The sequence below is a fragment of the Eleutherodactylus coqui genome, chromosome 7 (assembly GCF_035609145.1).
Source record: "Eleutherodactylus coqui strain aEleCoq1 chromosome 7, aEleCoq1.hap1, whole genome shotgun sequence".
NCBI lineage: Eukaryota > Metazoa > Chordata > Amphibia > Anura > Eleutherodactylidae > Eleutherodactylus > Eleutherodactylus coqui.
Genome location: NC_089843.1, coordinates 170,538,200 through 170,557,242, shown reverse-complemented (window position 1 = coordinate 170,557,242; position 19,043 = coordinate 170,538,200). Strand labels below are relative to the sequence as shown.

The window sequence follows — 19,043 nt, the reverse complement described above, 5'->3', positions numbered from 1 at the left end:
AGCTAAAAGAAAAATACCAATATCTCTTAAGTGACAAAAATATAATTCCAATCTTTTGGTTATCGCTCTGATTTTTGATTTACTAACATTCCCAAATTTATGCTGTGGCTGAAATCCTTCCTTAGTAATAGATGAGGGTCAGTAATAACGTACCTTTAGTTTAGAATCTGTCACCAAGTTCCTCTGCTAAACCCAATGATTGTATACACTCTGCGATAACACTCCATACTGACGTTAAGAATTCCCAGCACTAATGTAATCCCATGGTGTATATGTTGCCTGCCATTATTTAGATGAATCTGTTTGATTTAGATGGGAACTGCATTCATATGGTGGACAATGGCATTGTGCAGAAGCTCATAGATCTTCTAGATAGACACGTAGAAGATGGAAATGTCACTGTACAGCATGCTGCCCTTAGTGCTCTGAGGAACCTGGCAATTCCTGGTAAGTAGTTCACAGGTTTATATCAATTCTTATGTATTGAATCTTCTGTTTTCAGCAACAGTCCCATTGTAAAGGCCCATTCACACGGAGCGATGATCGCTCAAAGATCGCCCCAACGACAGTTAGAGTGACAGCTTTGAGCGATCATTTTGCATCAACTATTAAGTAGCTACTTAAGAGCAATTAGGTGTGCAAATGAAGCCTTAGCTGAAAGCAGCTAATATATTGCCCCAGGGCTCTTATCTGCGCTCAGATCCTTTGTTCTCCACGGGGGAAACAATGCTATCAGCACTCCCCGTGGAGAACTGCTGATAAGGCTGAAGGATGATTTTTAGGTTGGCCTGAATTTAGCGATCAGCTAGCAGTGCCCGAAAAGTGCGCGATGGGCATGTGTTTAGACGCAACGATTATCGCTCAAATGATCACTTTTTAGCGATTTTGAGCGATCATCGCTCCGTGTAAATGGGCCTTAAGTCTTTCCATTAAAAGTTATATATTGTTTTTAGTAGTTTATCATGCTCTGTGGCATATGACAGGAAAACTGTCCATCATTGAGAACTAGTCCAAAAAGTGTTTTGTTTTTGTTTTTTATATTATTAATCTGCTTGATAAGAATGATTGAAATAATAACAAATAGTTGTGAGTGGGGATACGGTATCTCATCAGTCCTGTCATATGTAAAGTTTTAGTAATCCATACCATTCTACTCCTGGCTTCTCCACTGTGATTTCCCTTTGATTAAGTTCTGGATTTTTGTTGCCTCACAAAACCAGTAAATCCACGTCAGGACTGCGTGTCAAAGATCTCTTATGAGCCCCGTCATTATGACTCCAGAAGGCACTTACTGACCGCACACTTCGAATATTACATTACAATTGCCATTGTGCTCGGATCAGTGATTTTCTGCTCGATCTGTTAAAAGATGGAGCAGGAGGTGAAAAATAAATGTAGAAAGTTACATATACAAGTAAAGCTACCTTAGTCTGTTGTTCTGACATCTAATGTTCTTTGGGCTAACCTCAAGCAGTCGTGTGCCCGTCTTCATCTTTGTACATAGACCGCACAGATATGTGCACTGAATACCTGGTATAATGTCCTTTTCTTTTTATCATTTCATAGTTGTGAATAAAGCAAAAATGTTGTCAGCTGGAGTAGCAGAAGAAGTACTGAAGTTTCTGAAGTCAGAAATGCCTCCAGTACAGTTTAAATTACTAGGAACACTACGGATGTTAATAGATGCTCAAGGTAAGAGCACGGTGTCGAGGATTCTAAGATTTGTTCCATTTGTTGATGCTTTGATTTGTTCCCTTTGTTGATGCGTTTTGCCTCAGTACTGATAATTTAGGTCATAAACACAAATGTTTTGTAAGGCTGGGTTCACATGGGACGGATTTGCTGCGGAAACTCTGTGCATAATTTCTGCGGTGCAGATCCGCCCGTGGCTCCTAATTACAGGATTAGTCAGCCATGTGGACGAGATTTTGCAAAAATCTCGTCCACACGGGGCAGCCAATCCATCACAGCAAAGCCGGGCATTACCAGCGATGCAGCGCGGAATTGACAGCCGCAGCATGTTAATTCTTTTTTTTTTTCCCCATTGTGGCCTCACTCCTGCAATGGAATGTTGGCGGCCAAACCGCTATAAAACCTGCGGCAAAATGCCACGGTTTTGAAACTACAGCTCTCCCACGGAAATCTCACGGTTTTTCGGTGCGGCCAAGCCACGGGATTTCCATACCGTGGGAACCCAGCCTTAGGGTCTCTTTTCACTGTCCAATAACATGCCGACAACGCGTGCCAATCAGCAAGGTTGGAGCCGTTACCTGGCTTGCCTTCACGTAGGCCAGTTTAGAATTTATGGGGAACCAACGACCAAACGTATCGGAAGATGTGCTGCCAACAACAATGATTTTTATTTTTTTTTTGGCTACACAAAACAGGCGATCAGTATATGAACAAGCGTTTGCTCATTTATCAGCAGATTGGGTGCAGCTTCACACGGCCAGATCTAGCAAATGGATGTTCCTACAAATGTTGGCTGATCACTGAGCTCAGTAAAAGATTCTGATACTTGCTGCTGCAGTTCAACATACTTGATTGACAGATCGTGTGGTTTGTATGGGTGTAATGGGTCATAGTTAGGGGAAAGTAGATAATTCAGTGTTTCAGATGTAGAAAACAAAAATGCTGTTCAGCAGCGTGGTATGGCCCACTAGGGTTAAATAAATTCTAATGAGGAAAATCTAATTAGAATTAAGGAGAATTACTAATATCATTGTAGATTCAGATAGAAAATGGAGGGAATGTTAATAAAAAAAAGAACTAAAGAGGGAGAGAATAGAACAAAAACAAAAAAAAACAAAAAATATTGAAACCATTGACCGGTGCTGTGCATAACATTATCTCATCACTGTGCGGGATACATTAGGCAGCAAATGCACAATCGCATATTGACGTTTACGTTGGGATGAGTAAGGCCTCCAGCACCCTAGGGTATATGGGTGCTTGTGTGTTAATTCACAAACCGCACACGTACCCATTACAGCCTATGGGGCTATGCACACTGCTGTTTTTTCATGAGTACCAACTCATTGAATGTCCTATTCTTGTCTGTATCATGGCCAAGAATTAGGACATGTAAAGGCATGTCAATGTTTGGTCCCTCCGTGTATCGGACAGCACACGGACAGGCTAGGCTGTCCAATACACACAGCTGTTAATCGCATACATGGCACGAGTGCTCCCAGCCATAGGGTAAGGATTTGATTTACTCTAACGAATACCAAATTTGTTGACTGGGTCAGAAAATGTCCAAAATGGCTGGTCTTGTGGGGTGTTGCTGGTATGCAGTTGTTAGTATCTACCAAAAGTAATCCAAGGTAGGACAACTGATGAGCTGGTGACAAGATCATAGGCATCCAATGGCCCGTTTGGTCCTATTCCACAGAAGAGCTACTTTAGTAAAAATTGTTGAAAAAGTTGATGCTGTGCATGATAGAAATGTGTCCACACTGCTTTGCAGCTTGCTGAGCATGGGACAGCTGCAGACCGATGTCCATGCTGACCCCTGTTTACCACTAAAAGCATCTACAACTGGCATGTGAGCATCAGAACTGTACCAAGGAGCAATGGGAGATGTGCTTTGGCCACCTGCTGTACCGTAAGCTGTAGGGCAACCGCAATCAAGTGAATGGGCTGGCTGCAGTTCCTAGCAAAATTGGATGGCTTGGAGCTCCCCTGATGAGTGAAATCTTAGAAGGGAGTGCAGCCCTAATCTAGCTGTGCACCCTTTTATTCTCAGGATCAGGGTGGGTCCCAGTGGTTAGACCCTTAGGCCGCCTGCACACGAGCGTTCCGGATTCCGCTAGCGGATTTTCACGCGCGTATGGTACCTAAATGTGCTTGCGGATAGGTGCGGATGCGTGAAAAATCACGCGCGGATATACGCGGATGTGTTGCGGAAAAAAACGCGCAGAAAAACCAGCAGACACCCCTTATTGTAAACCCAACCCCTAGAGAACTGCCCATTCCTTGGAAAACAGCTTAAAAACCAACACCCAGACTCCGTTTTGTCCCTCTTGCTTGTGCGAGCACCGTTAAATCATTGATGTCTTTGTGGGTATGGTTGATCCATGTAACTTTTTTCAGGCGCTTCTCCAGCGTGACTTTATTTCAGTCACTGCAAAAAAATTCACAAGAGGAATTCATTACTACAGATTTTGCATTCTTACATCCTGCATTGGCAAGAAATACTACCTATCTCCCTCTACAAATTTGCCTGTGAAGCTCTGTGCTGTGTGTTGGGACGCCTCCTACCATGCGTACTTCCTGTAGTCATAGCAACCAGTGACTCCATCCGCAGCTGCACTGCGGATGTACTGCGTGAAAAAACGCACCCATTCACTTGTATTGGAGGCTTCACGCGCAGAATCCGACCCAAATTAGAACAGGTCGCAGATTTTTTCACGCGCGTGAAAAAACGCGATACAAATCCGTCCGTCTGGGGACAACTGCGGATCCTCATAGGAGTATATTGGCTGTGGTCTGGGGCAGATAATGTGCCTAAAATAACGCGCTGGAAATTCCGTTCGTGTGCAGGCACCCTAACTGAGCATAATGTAATGATATATCCTTACGATATGCTTTCATTCTGTAACATTGGAATAACCTTTTAAGACCTATATTTTGAGTTTGATGTAGTCTGATGCTGTCATAAGCTTAACCTTGCTTAACATGTTATATTCTGCATTCTTTAGCTGAAGCTGCTGAACAACTAGGGAAGAACACCAAACTTGTTGAACGTCTTGTAGAGTGGTGTGAAGCCAAAGACCATGCTGGAGTTATGGGAGAATCAAATAGGCTGCTCTCTGCTCTCATACGACACAGTAAATCAAAGGTTAGTTAAAAAGGCCATTCTGGCAAAAACACATTTTTCCTTACCTGATTGTCACACTGTGGACATCTCCTATATATATTGCAAACCCCTCCATGCAGTGCAGCCTCCTGTGTGATACTTACAAGACTCAATCTTGATGTTGAGATTTCTCCCTGCTTTCTCTTTCACTGTTCTGTGCTACATCGATGCCATGGTGCATCAGCACAACATCACATGAATCGCTAGAGCTTGTACCATCTCTGTCTGCTGAGAGGATACTGTAATTATCAGTATCTTCTGTATTCACCTAAATAAGCTACAGACCATAAGTATACAATTAAGAGGCTGAACTATCATATTCTTCATTATAACTGTGACAGTAGCCTCTATTCATCGGCAGTAACTGTGATAGGAGTTTGTGTCTCCCACTAAAGAGCTTTTGTGGTAGGTTCCATTTTGGTGACTAAAAAACTGACACTTACTTAGAGGAAAAAATAAAGCCAAGTAAATGTCAGGCGGTCGGAATAAGACCCTATGACCCACCTGTGGAGAAGCACTACAGGAGGTTTCAGATATAAAGGAATAACTAACCAAAGTAATAGCTTAATATATACCGTATATTCTGGCGTATAAGGCAACTGGGTGTATAAGACAACCTCCCAACTGTCGCCCTATACGCCGGGAATACGGTGTAGGGGGGGGGGAAACAGTACTCTCCTCCCGCGGCAATCTGCGGCGCTGCTGTAGGCTGTCGCTCCCTCCTCGTTGCCGACAGAGCATTGCTTTCTGGATGCGGGGCTTGAAATCCCCGCCTCCAGAAAGCTAATGCTGTGATTGGCTAACTCGGGCAGCGTCAGACAATGAAAGCTGGCCCTACGTTAGCCAATCACAGCCATTCAATGACATCATTGAATGGCTGTGATTGGCTGACGCCTGAGTTAGCCAATCACAGCATTAGCTTTCTGGAGGTGGGGATTTCAAGCCCCGCATCCAGAAAGCGATGCTTTGTCGGCAACAGCCTGCAGCAGTGCCGCAGAACGCCGTGGAAGGTGAGTACTGCTTTTTTTTTTGGACACTGTATACCCGGCGTATAAGACGACCCCCGACTGCAGAGCAGATTTTTCGGGGTTAAAAGGTCGTCTTATACGCCGGAATATACAGTGTATATATATATATATATATATATATATATATATATATATATATATATATATATACCGGGGGGCTAGTTACATAATGAATGGGGGGGGGGGGGGGGGAATCAGTGGAGTGGCCTTTTAAGGTTTTAAATTGTATAGTGGTGGAAAAAGTAAGAAAAAAAATGTAGTACTTAGTTATAACTAACTTTTTGTTCAGATTGCAAGCACACTATTTGATTAAAGCAAAGGTTCCCAACATTTTGTACCTTGTGAGCCACTTTTAATGTTGAGTGATGGTCCAGGAGCCACATACAACTCAAAGTAAGTGAAAGAAACAAGAAATCCATAATCAGCAAATCTTTGTAGAGAAATGTTTGTGTGTGATGTGACACTATTATACCGTCCATAAACAGCATTCTTTTGTGGTCAGCATGTGGCTGCAGTATTGCCAATACATATGGCCATAACTCTATAAACACAGTTGGAGAGCCTGAGTCGCTGGGCAGGAGATGCCTGCTGTGCTGTGGTGTTGTGATACTGGTTTTACTAGTATGAAGCTCTTGAGTGGGGGGCTAATATGCTCAGAGCTCTTACTGGAATGACCGCTAGTAAAGGTGCGAGCTCTCGGGACAGCTGGGGCCGCTTCTTCAGACATTTGGTGGCCTGCATAATGCCTGAGGAGCAGGCCCATGCTGTCTTGAAAGCTTGCAACCGATCATGCATTCTTTCCTTAACCAGCAGATGACAGGCTGCCCCCCCATACATACTAGATAGCCAATACCACTGAAGCTACAGCTAAAGCCCTTCAATACTGTCTATAAATCATACTTTGTGCTCCATTTTTTCTTTTGTTTCTTTAAAATGTGATATTTTCATCCGACTTGTATTTCGGCAGGGGAAGCACTAAAGCAGATCTGTCCCAAGCTACATTTAATTTTGTCATATACAAGGAATTCTTGTGCTCGTGGAAGACTGGAAGTAATTGGGTGACTGCCTTCAGTCGCCATGTAGAAGTGACCAGTTTGCTCAACCCCTTTTTGGCTTTCATGTAATAAACCTGTTATATCAAAAATTGTTCAGGTTGTCTATGGCTACCAGTCAGATCACTGCTTTAATTTGTAAACGTGCATGTATGAAAACGTACGGCACAAGGACACTTCTTGGTAAAGTACCTTTCATGATTGATTGGCATGGCTCGCTTCTGAGTATTTTGCATACCTTTTTTTTGTTTCTGTGTGGTATGCGTTGAAAAATCGCGAAATGTTGAGCAAGTGATGTTTATGCAAAAATTTTGTGACTTTTCAGCCTTATGAATCGGTCCTGCCACTTATTCAAAAAGTGGGCTGGCTTGTGGGTAGAGGGCATAGCCGCTCCTGGACTGGCTTGTGGGTAGAGGGCATAGCCGCTCCCGGACTGACAGATTTATGTGTAATTTACTTTAGAAATTGACATAAATTACGCCAGAAATGTACCCCGTGTTCGGGACCGGACATACATTTCTGTAAAGGCGTAGGGATGTTTGGGGGATGCTCTGAGGCCTGTACCTCTTCATGTAATCAGCGCAGTGTGTGCTGGGGACATCTTGCTAAGCTTGGCTTCAGAAGCACCGGGCTTAGTAAATTTCCCTCATTGTCCCTGACCTATTAAATACTTTACTTGTACTTACTAAGACTCGAGCTCGAAAGTAATGGTACAAATTTCCTTTTTTTATATTCACATACACATACATAGGCCTTTTTCTTGTTCCTGTGTAGGGGATGTTTTTGTAAACCTTGAAGATCTGCCGCCTTATTAGTCGTCTCCTGTGAGTCAGCGACTGACAACATGCACTTTCATACTAACAGAACCTGCTGAGAAAGTGACAATTGTTCATCATTTACTGAGAAGACAGTTGAAAAGTGACAACTAATATGAGATCCTACTAGGATAGCTCATGCGGTTCCCAGTTAACCCATTGTTTGCGTGATGCCAGTGTCTCCCTAGATGACACCAGGCATATATTTGGTGGCGATGTGCCTGAATTTAGTCATCCTCTAAATCTTTACCAGTCACAATTTGCAAGAAGACCCAAGGGGTGTGGGGGGGGGGGGCTCCTAAATAAGAGAAAAACCACTGGTGTCCCTCCGGTTTTCTGTAAACTAATCGTTTTTTCTTCTTGACCACCAAGCAATACAGATGTAGCACCCGGAGCAATTATTTTCTTCCATTCAGATATGGAGCTTTTTTATTCCCCCTGTAGAAGCCCAAACATACTGTAAAGACCCCAGGAGGCCGCACCTTACGCCGCTCCCTTTTATTTCCTCATGGTTATTATTAACGGACCTTTCATTGATACCCCAGACATCAGGACTGAAACCCCAAATTCTTCCCCTCAGCAGGACTATTCTGAAAAAGCACACCAGCGACAGCAGTCCGAGTCCTGGATCCCATCGCATGCTTTACTGCAAGTAGGGTAGAGAAGCAAATGCCCCTTACTGATGCGTGGCCCTTCTAGCAGCGGTACAGAAGAATGCCGCTTTCATATTCGTTATTATTTGACCATTGGAGACTTGTACTGTTTATCAAAAGGATAGCGATTTCATGCAAATTTGTTTTCTTTCATTGCCTGATTTCTCTTTGCCATAGGATGTAATTAGAACCATTGTCGCAAGTGGTGGCATCAAGCACTTAGTCACCATGGCAACCAGCGAGCATGTAATAATGCAGAATGAGGCACTTGTTGCTCTGGGATTAATAGCAGCATTAGAATTACGTGAGTATTTTAAAGGATATATTCCTTCTGGTTATTAACTCAGTGATGCTGCACTTGGTTTGTTCAGCATTATATCCATAAATCCGTTCCTTTTTCTAGGACTTCAGAGGTGCAGAGATCATATTTACAGGGAGATGCATCAATACAAGCGTAGTGTGTGCATATATAATATATTGTATATGTAGGTATAAATGTGTGTGTATTGAGGAGCATTTATCAAAAAGGAAGTCACAGGAAATTGTTTTAGAGAACACCTACACCACCGTCTGCGGACATGACTTCTTTTGCTTTGACGGTATTAAATAAAACTGTTATTCATCTGGAAATAACTACTTAAATATCGCCTTGTAGACATGTAGACAGCAGCAAAGGAATTCACACCGTATCTTAAGGCACGAAAGCTGTAAAATGTACTTGACTCGTTTTGGAAAAACGCTCCTCATATATAATATATACAATATTTATGTGTTTGGGGGCAGGAATTCCTTTTTGCTCAAAAACTTATATATAATAATATATCCCAGTGTCTTAAAGGAGTTATTCCATGATCATGTGATCATGGCATTTGTTTGGATTTTCCATAATTTGCTCAATTGTGGGGGTCCAAGCACTGGGACCCCTTGCCAATCCCAAGGATTTTAGCCTGTTTCCAACACACCCTTATTGATCCAGATGAAGACAAAAAACCCCAATGAGGCAAAAGCCAATTTGGCCCATTTGGGGGGGGGGGGGGGGGGGATTCCTTCCAGACTCCATAATGGCAGTCAGAATAATCCTTGGATCAACGGAATTGAAGCGGCTTCTGGGGGGAAAAAAAGCCAGACGAAGCACAGTCCCTTTTGTTTTAGGGATCGACACTTGGCTCAGCTGGAAGCCCCCCTAATAAACCTAGTGATGTGCTTTGTTATTGTGATGGAGGAACCCCTTGAGTGTAACATGACAGACTGTTTTTCATCTTCTAGACAGTCTAAACACCTGTCTGCTGCAGTACTTTCCAGATTTCACCAACTATAAAGGCTTTTAGCTTGGTCTCTGCCTTTCCAAGGTGATTTTCACATTAAACACCTAGCTTGATCTGCTTGACTGTCATTAAATATGAGAGAACGGTTCCTCGGCGATGTATTTATACTCGATGCATCCTTATCAGCATCTGGACTACTGAAAGGTTTTGATATCCAGTCAGAACTCAGGAAACGATGACTTTATACAAGTCACAACTTTACTGGAAAGCTTCCCTAACTAAGTGCAGCTTGTTTCCATTTTACAGCCCAGTGTCTCTAGGAAAAATAAGTTTGAAATTATTCTGGACGGATACTGGAATAGCCAGAACTAAGGGACTGACATAGATCCTTGTCTTATCAGGCGTTCTCACCAGCTCTTCATGTACATTGCTGCCCTCCCATCAGTCCAGCTCAGTATGGGACACCTTTTTGTGTGATTAGAGATGGATTTCTATCCTTCATATTAATGTAATAATTGAATCGAGCAATACAAGCCTATTTGGTCAATAGAAGCATACATTTCTGACTGTGTGATATTGTTTATATGCCCACTTCAGTCCACGATCACGTGCAGAAAAAGAAGCTCAAAAAAAAAAGTTGTGCCAAAATGATTAACCAAAATGTTGGTACATCTTGATTAACAAATATCCTTTATTTTAGAAAATTAGTAATTGGGTAATTATTAGCACACTTTTAGATATTGTACGAATATCAGTAGAACCTTATGAAACGGACAACATAATGTGAGCAAACATATGACCGCTCTCCTGAATCGGCAGGTCCGGATTCGGGCTACGGAATCTGACCCTGACCGGGACGGGTGACCCTGCGTGCCTGTAGTAGTCTTCTAGAGCATCCACGCAGACCTGTCTTCTTCCGGCTTCTCTGTACTTCGGATGGTCCCCACAGCTCGCCGTCAGACGTGCGCACTACAGATTTTTTTTTTTAACTCCTACTTTTCCCACCTAATCCGCGGACAGGCCGTGGGTCGGACGGCTTCCATTAACTTCAACGGAAGCCATCCGTGCGGGAGCTGCGGGGAAATTAAGCATAATGTAATATTTCATCCACGAACGGAAACTGCAATCGGTTTCCTCTCATGTGCTTGAAGAATCCTTTTCCCATAGCATGCTAAGGAGGGTTATTTCTGCGGAACCCGGAGGTGGACACCTGCTCCGGATTCCGCAGCATAAATCCGGTCGTGTGCATGAGGCCTTATGAATAGTCCGTGGCCTCTTTGGATCTGCTGTAGAGTTCTTTATCTTCATGCTAAGGACAAGTGGTTGTATGTTGTCTTTCTGTTACTGACCCTCTTACTTTTCATCTCTTCTAGAAAGCGCAGAATGTGAACTAGAAAGTGCCAAGCTAGTCCAGGTTTTGCATAGACTGTTATCAGATGAAAGAAGTGCTCCAGAGATAAAATACAATTCTATGGTTCTGATCTGTGCTGTCATGGGCTCTGGTAAGCAATACATAATGGCATTCAGTATCCTAGTAACTGTTTAATATGAGGAAATGTCTACAGATACCACACTTCTAAATGTTGAAGTAGCAGCATTAATTAGTACTGATGTACTGATCATGCAAACTGTTGACTCTCTCAAAAACTTCTCTCCTTGTCAAAGGCCATTACAAAATCAGGTGACATCTGCCAGACTAGTTTCCTCCAGTTTCCAAGTGCCTTTTGATGGTGCAGGAAACTGTACTGACTGCCATCTTGGCTTTGTTGGCAATCTCCCTATAGGACAGACCTACACTTCTGAGTGTTATAATTGTCTGCTTTTGGTTAATTGCCTTTTTCTTGCCATTATAATACTCCTGAAGAGCAGAACTGTCCCAATTCTGCCCTGGAGGATGTAATGCAGTCTGTTCCAACACTGGGTATATAGAATCAGAGGGTTTGAAAGTCATCTACAAAAGTTGAGACATCTGTAAGAATAATTTGAATCCGATTTCAAACCATAATTTGCTTTTTGTGCTGCAGCAATCTGCCCTTGATATGTTCCCTGAAAAAAGCCCTTGGGTTAAATTCATAAATTAAGACTATTGTTGCATTTCGGGTTACAATGTCATAATATTTTTATGTTGTTAACTTTTGAACTTTTAAACTATTTTTCATTATTTGCTGGACTTGAACTATGCTAATGTAAAAAAAAACTTGAGGTGTTCCAAAACTGTTAACCAGTAATGTGTGTATACATAATATAGCATAATATATTTCGTATTTTTATTACTATTTGTTCTTAATCTTTCATTCTGTATGAAAACCACCATCCACAAGCTGCTTTTAATGTATTTGCCCCACTTTGGATTCTCATTAGCATATGAATGTTCAGCAATCAGTTCCGTCCATAACAACCTTGCTTGTTAAAGAGAGATTCTTATTCCCATCTTAGACATCTATGTTATATCCCCAAGGTCTGCCATAAATGTGCGATAAATACAGACCCCATCCCCTCAAGAACTTGGGTCCTCGACTCCCATCTCACTGGATTAAGCAGGCGCTAGCTATCTCATTTGCGTGTAGAATGACTCTCCCCAGTTTCCCCATTAGCTTATATTGGAGCTCACCTGTTTTTCGCTTACACAGCTATACACACAAGTGATTTTTCACACAGACCAATATTATGAAAAGAGTATTGCTGCGTGTCCTATTCTTTTTTACAGATGAGAATAGGGTATGCAATGTGGCTTGCTATACAGCTGCGTGAATCCAGCATTATTCTCTTCCATTGTTGCACTCCGTCTTCCAAGCCAAAGTACAGAAAAAATGCAAGTGCCGGACCTGGATGGCGCCGAACAGACCCAATAGACTATAATGTTGTCTGTCTAGCATCCACTCAGAAATGTTCCAAGATGAAGTAGCACAGTAGTAGTTAATCCAGGATTCCATGCCGAACGTAGACTCTGACATAGATGTGAACATGGCCTAAGATGGGAATACCTTTAACCATAGCCATGCAGCAACACATATTTATACATTTCAAGAAAGACATTAAAGTTGGCTTAAATGAGTTGATATATGGTCAGCGTTCTTCAAAAATGGAGCTTCGCTTTAAGTGTAAGGCCTCATGGGGAAAACACGGTTGTGGACTAGAGCCCTTAAAGGGGTTGTCCCGCGCCGAAACGGTTTTTTTAAAAATTCAATAGGCCCCCCGTTCGGCGCGAGACAAACCCAATGCATGGGTTAAAAAAAAACAAAACGTTTAGTACTTACCCGAATCCCCGCGCTGCGGCGACTTCTTCCTTACCTTAGTAAGATGGCCGCCGGGATCTTCACCCACGATGCACTGCGGGTCTTCTCCCATGGTGCACCGTGGGCTCTGTGCGGTCCATTGCCGATTCCAGCCTCCTGATTGGCTGGAATCGGCACACGTGACGGGGCGGAGCTACGAGGACCAGCTCTCCGGCACGAGCGGCCCCATTCACCAGGGAGAAGACCGGACTGCGCTAGCGCGTCTAATCGGGCGATTAGACGCTGAAATTAGACGGCACCATGGCGACGGGGACGCTAGCAACGGAACAGGTAAGTGAATAACTTCTGTATGGCTCATAATTAATGCACGATGTACATTACAAAGTGCATTAATATGGCCATACAGAAGTGCTGAACCCCACTTGCTTTCGCGGGACAACCCCTTTAACCCCTTGAGTGGCGGGTTTCCTACTACCCTGTCGTGCCCACCAGGGCAGGTTTTTTAAAATGGTCTAATCATTGAATTTCAACAAATTTTGCAGTTGCGTCTCAAGAGCCATAACTTTTTCATTTTTCCATTAACACGGCCATGTGAGGGCTTGCTTTTTGCGGGACAAGTTGTGATTTTTTTAAACAGGGGGGACGAAAAAAAGAAATGGGGAAAAAAGAAAAAAAGGGGCCATGTCATTAAGGGGTTAAATAATGTATTAACTTCCTTCTCTGGGTCATTACGACACACAGATACCACATGTGTGATTTTATTTTTGATTTTTTACAAAGTAAAGGGAGACAAGTGTTTTTATTTTTTTTATAATTTTTAACTTTTTTTTTTTTAATATTTATTTATTTATTTTTTTGTCCCTTTAGGGGACTTCCACAGGGACCCATCAGGACCCCCTGATCACATTCCGGGCGTCCGATGGTGACAGCCCTTTACATGCTGCAGTGACAGCCCTTTATATGCTGCAGTCACATAGACTGCAGCATGTAAAGGGTTAACACAGCAGAGATCGGAGGTTTTCTCTGATCTCTGCTATAAGAGCTGGTACCTAGCTGTCCTCTCACAGCCAAGCACCAAGCTCTCCCTGCCACAGAGACCATCGGCTTGCTTCTGACAAGCCGATGGTCTCTATGGCAACCTGTAAACAAAGCAGGAGATTGCCGGCACATCGGCAATATCTTCTGCTGGTTTTTCAAAGCCCTTGCACTGCTCTGTGTGGGTCTGTGCAGGCAGAGCACACTGTCACAGCTTGTGGCATTGTGCTCTGCAGCTCCCATAGTGATACATAGCCCGGAAATCTTCCGGGCTATGTTGCTATGAGTAGTGGAGCTCGTCCCGGAAAATTTCCAGGTGTGCCACTCAAGGGGTTAATGTAATTTTTTCTACTTTTATTTTATCTGTCTGTTAGCCTATATGATTATTTACTTTACGTTTGTAGATATACACTCATTGTCAAAAAGAATCGAGCAACTAGAAGGAGTTTTTCGAATAAAATGAAACGTTATCTGTGTGATTGTAACGTTGATCTAAGTAAGTGATTACAATATCAGAGCTAGGGGAATTTATTGTGCATAAATGACCCCTTGTAGAGAGACTCTAGTACCCTGTTGTACCGCCTTTAGCTTGGATACAAGATGTGATACAGACAGGCATGGAGGCTCTGGTACCCTGTTGTACCGCCTCTAGCTTGGATACAAGATGTGATACGGGCGGGCATGGAGGCTCTGGTACCCTGTTGTACCGCCTCTAGCTTGGATACAAGATGTGACACGGCCAGGCATGGAGGCTCTAGTACCCTGTTGTACCGCCTATAGCTTGGATACAAAATGTGATACAGGTGGGCATGGAGACTCTAGTACCCTGGATACACCTCTAGCTTGAATACAAGATGTGATACGGGCAGGCATGGAGGAATACAGGTTCTGTATGGTATTCTGCGGCATATTGCTCCAGGTTTGCTGTAACTGAGCCTCTAGATCATGCAAACTCACTCTACCTCACTCACAAAGCTCTGCATGGTGCTGTGCCACCATACATTGCCTCCCTACTGTCAGTACACCACCCAGCCCGCTCACTCCGATCGGCTAACACCCTCAGACTAAACACCCCTGTAATACGCACCTCACATGCTCGCCTACAGGACTTCACCAGAGCAGCACCCATCCTCTGGAATGCTCTACCCCAAGGAATCCGGACAATTCCCGATGCACGAAATTTCAGACGTGCCTTAAAAATGCACCTCTTCAGGGAAGCATACCAAATCTCTTGACCTAGTCCCTCGCCCCTCCCTATGGTGCTCCACCCTGTTTGCCTTCTAATAAATGATCTGTACATGAAATTTCCTATTGCCTGTGTTCCCCAACCCCTGCACCTCCTGTACCACTCTCAGCCCATTTGTGTCTAACCCAATGTATTGTTTTGCATTTATCCCATGCCTGAAAGTGCTGCGGAATAAGTTGGCGCTATACAAATAAAGATTATTATTATTATTATTATTAAGTTGGTGTCTCAGATGGTCCCATATATGTTCTAATGACAATAAAACTGGTAACCGGATGGACCACGGAAGTGTGGCAATGTTGTGGAGGCTCCTTTGAGGTAGGATTGAGGAGCTCACCCCGCGGTCTCCAGACACTAACACTGTTGTCGTCGGTGACCAAACTAAACCTGGTTTGGTCACTGAAAACAACCCGGTTCCACTCTGTAGAACTCCAGTTTTGTTGTTCATGACACCACTGCATACGGTGGGTGTCAAAGGTGGTACGTGTAATGGGCGCTATGAGATCTAATGCCTATCAGCCAAGCGCCTGGAAATGGTTCTGAGAGGCACGGCGACCTGTAACGATGGTGCCACCTGTTCTCTGGGTGGTGGACAATGAAACAGAGTTGCTTTTACTTGCCAGATGATCCTCTTTACCGGTGGTCTGTTGAGAACATCCTGAGCCCGGTCACCTCTGGTTCCAAACACCTCCTAACAATGTGATTAGAACAGCCCAGGTGGCGAAAATTCATCAATCCGACCATCCAGCTTCTCACATCCCAATAATGCGCCCCCTTTTAAACTCTGGTAACTTGGCAAAATCTCTTCTCTGCCTTCGTAGAGGCGTCTAGTGGTCAGCAAGCTCTACACAAGCGGAAGAAGAGGTCACTACACACAAGGGGCCTCTGAGAGCCTTTTTATAAGCCAAGGGTAGAAACACTTTTATGGCCTCCGGTGACAAGACCGTTCATCTAATCACCCCACAACACTAATCATTTGTATATGTGCCTGAGATGTAACTGCATGCTGAGTTTTGCAGCAAAACGACAACTTCTCCTAGGTCCTGGATTCCATTTTTACAAAGTGTGTATGTAGCGGTATACTGTACAGAATTGTAGATGCAATTTAATTGGAATTCTAAAAACTTGTCCTGAACTTCTGAAATCTTTCTGGTGGTTGTTTTACAGAGCCCCTGCATAAGGAAGTCCAAAGCCTGGCATTCCTGGACGTTGTATCAAAATTACGGAGCCATGAGAACAAAACTGTAGCCCAGCAGGCCTCGCTAACAGAGCAGAAGCTGACGGTACAGAGCTGAGAGCGATCGGCACACATCGTCCATCCTGCTGATTCCATTGTCTCCTGTGCAGCGCCCCAGCCATATCCCCACCAACTGTATCACTTGTGCATGTGTGTTATGTTGCCACAGAAACAGATGAACTGCTGTAGGTACAATCGTAGGCACAGAAAGGTGAAAACTAAGCCGGTCTCTTCTCATTACCGTCTCCCTTGTATACTTGTTGCTTACCTCCAAGGGGAATATGTGCATGTTGTAGTCCTCTAATGTAAAAGTGATACTCACTGACCCTATAACACCCCTGAACCGCATAATAGAGTATTACTAGAGTCTGGACAATACAGGAAACAGCCAGTTCTTTTTGGAATTGGATTATCATATGTAGTCACAACAGCTCCATTTTTGGTGCTTTGGTTGCAGGCTAGGAAGGGAATGTATTGCCACTCATTCACTAGTCTTGCCTGTTGCTGTCAAACTTGTGGTACAATGCCCAGAGTCAACTAATAAAATACAAATGACCTCTTATTTCGTGCTTGTGCTTTAATCACTGCCCTGATGATGCTTCGTTTAGGTTTCACCCCAACCAGGGACATCTGCAGTGTGTGTGTTTGTATGTCCTCCCAGAGCTCCTGCTTCCTCCTAACTCCAAGTACTTACTGACAGGTTAATTATCCATAGTGTGTGTCTGTGACCAAGGAGACAGTTAGTTCCGAAATGCGTCTTAGCGTGGACACAGCCTTACATGGTGCCTTTTACTATGTTGTTTCACATTTCTAAAATAAAGAAGAGTCCTTCTTATGGAGTCGCCATTCACTATTATATGAGACAGGTTGAGGTCCCTCACTATAAGATCACTAGATTCCAAGTATTAGTCTAGGGCTACAAGAGTGATTTGGAGGGGTTTTGTCATTTAAAAAAAAAAATCAATACTTACCTATTCTTTCCTTTTCAGCCTTCTTACTGCGTCTTCTCCTCGCTGATCTTCTCCAGTACCCCGGGTCACCTCACCTCCAGCCGGTCAAATCCTCTTCTTGTTATTATGCATCCATTCTCTGCATTCTTCCTCCGGCAGGTCAGTTTAGGCTGTCACTAGTGATGTAACGTTCACTGCCTAGGAAGGAATGCTAATCAATTGCCGAGACTGCATGTGTGCTGTCTCGCCGAGAGTGTTCATATACTATTGCAGAGAGACAGTGGGCATGTGCAGGCTCAGCAATAGCTTGAGAAATTGGAGAGAGAAGTGGAGCAAACCCACAGTGAAGACTGGAGCTAAAGCCTTGGAAGATACCCTGGTCTTAAAGTGCTTAGATTGGATCTGGTAGACAACAGGAGGTGCTGCCAGCCAGATTAACCCACCGATGGTCGGAGGGTAGGATATGCTAAAAGTAAAATCTGTTGTGTAGGCGCAACTCTCCAGAGGTTCCAATAAAGGAACCACAACAATTAGATGAATATCCCACTTCTCGTTTTATTTAGAATTTTCAAATTTAAAATCCAGCTAATAAATGCGTTTTAGGGTAAAACCCCTTCATCAGTAGTGCTGGGATGACTTCACTCTCAGGGAAGGGAACTCGTAACCCTATAAACTGGGTAACTGAGTCATGAGCTGGAGCAGAGTGGATGTCCAAGGGAGAAATGGCAATAGCTCGGCACTCCCTGCTAGGCTATGAATGCTACATCACTATTGACATAGCGTACATTGCCCTGCAGGAAGGAGAATGCCGGCAATGTATGCTTCATCACAGGAAGAAGAATCATCTGGCTGGAGGTGAGGTGACCAAGGGGACTGCAGGAGACAGGAGAAGATCGGCGGGGAGGAATAGGTAAGTATAGAATTTTTGTTTTCGAATGCCAGAACCCGTTTAAATGCAGCAGTATTGGGCTCTGTGCTGCGATATTTTATCCATCTGACAGCTTGAAATGCTACAGAATTATTGGGATAACCCGTCATTCTCCAGTTTGTTTACCTGCGGACATTTCTTATTCGTTGTTCAGTCACTGCATGCATTTACACTGAACAATAAGCATTCCGTGTAAAAGCACCTTTAGGGTTAATGCCCACGGATGGATTTTCGCGTGGAATTCGTGGCGAGACGTCCGACGCGAATTCCAAAACAATGTCTGTCCATAGACATGCCAGCTTAAAAGATTTTCCCCTGTCTACGAGCGGAAATCGACTGCAATTTTCCACTCGCGGGGGAGAATCGCAGCATGTTCTATTCTGTGCGGAAAATCGCACCGACGACTTTCATTGCATTCAATGGAAACCGTCCATGATATTCCGTGTAGTGGGCACTGCGGAAGTACCACGAGAATCCGCGTCACAGCCCAGCGCGTCGTGCCCTGCACTGCCCATGCTTGCCGGCCAAGACGCTCGCGGCGGATCCTGAGAGGTGAGTAAGGGTCTCTGTGGGGAGCTGGGTCTGATTCAGATGCGAGATTTCACAATCAGAATCCGACCTGGCCGTGGGCATGAGCCCTTAGTCATTGTTTGATTCGTATTTGCGGTCACCAATGAATGTAAATATGGAGGCAAAAACAAACAAATCTAACACATGCTATACTTTTAAAACACGGC

General features: G+C 43.8%; 1 protein-coding gene across 2 annotated transcripts in view; it reads left to right on the top strand.

The window, feature by feature from the left end:
- Window positions 1-16,990, top strand: part of RAP1GDS1 (Rap1 GTPase-GDP dissociation stimulator 1) — a 95,288-nt gene extending 78,298 nt beyond the window's left edge. For both annotated transcript variants that reach the window (XM_066574017.1, XM_066574016.1), the window contains 6 exons: window positions 313-447; window positions 1,567-1,692; window positions 4,704-4,843; window positions 8,587-8,713; window positions 11,048-11,176; window positions 16,359-16,990. In XM_066574017.1, coding sequence (XP_066430114.1) covers window positions 313-447; window positions 1,567-1,692; window positions 4,704-4,843; window positions 8,587-8,713; window positions 11,048-11,176; window positions 16,359-16,486 — 785 coding nt within the window. In that variant the 3' untranslated portion in view covers window positions 16,487-16,990. The remainder of the gene's footprint in view (window positions 1-312; window positions 448-1,566; window positions 1,693-4,703; window positions 4,844-8,586; window positions 8,714-11,047; window positions 11,177-16,358) is intronic.
- Window positions 16,991-19,043: the final 2,053 nt, after the last annotated feature.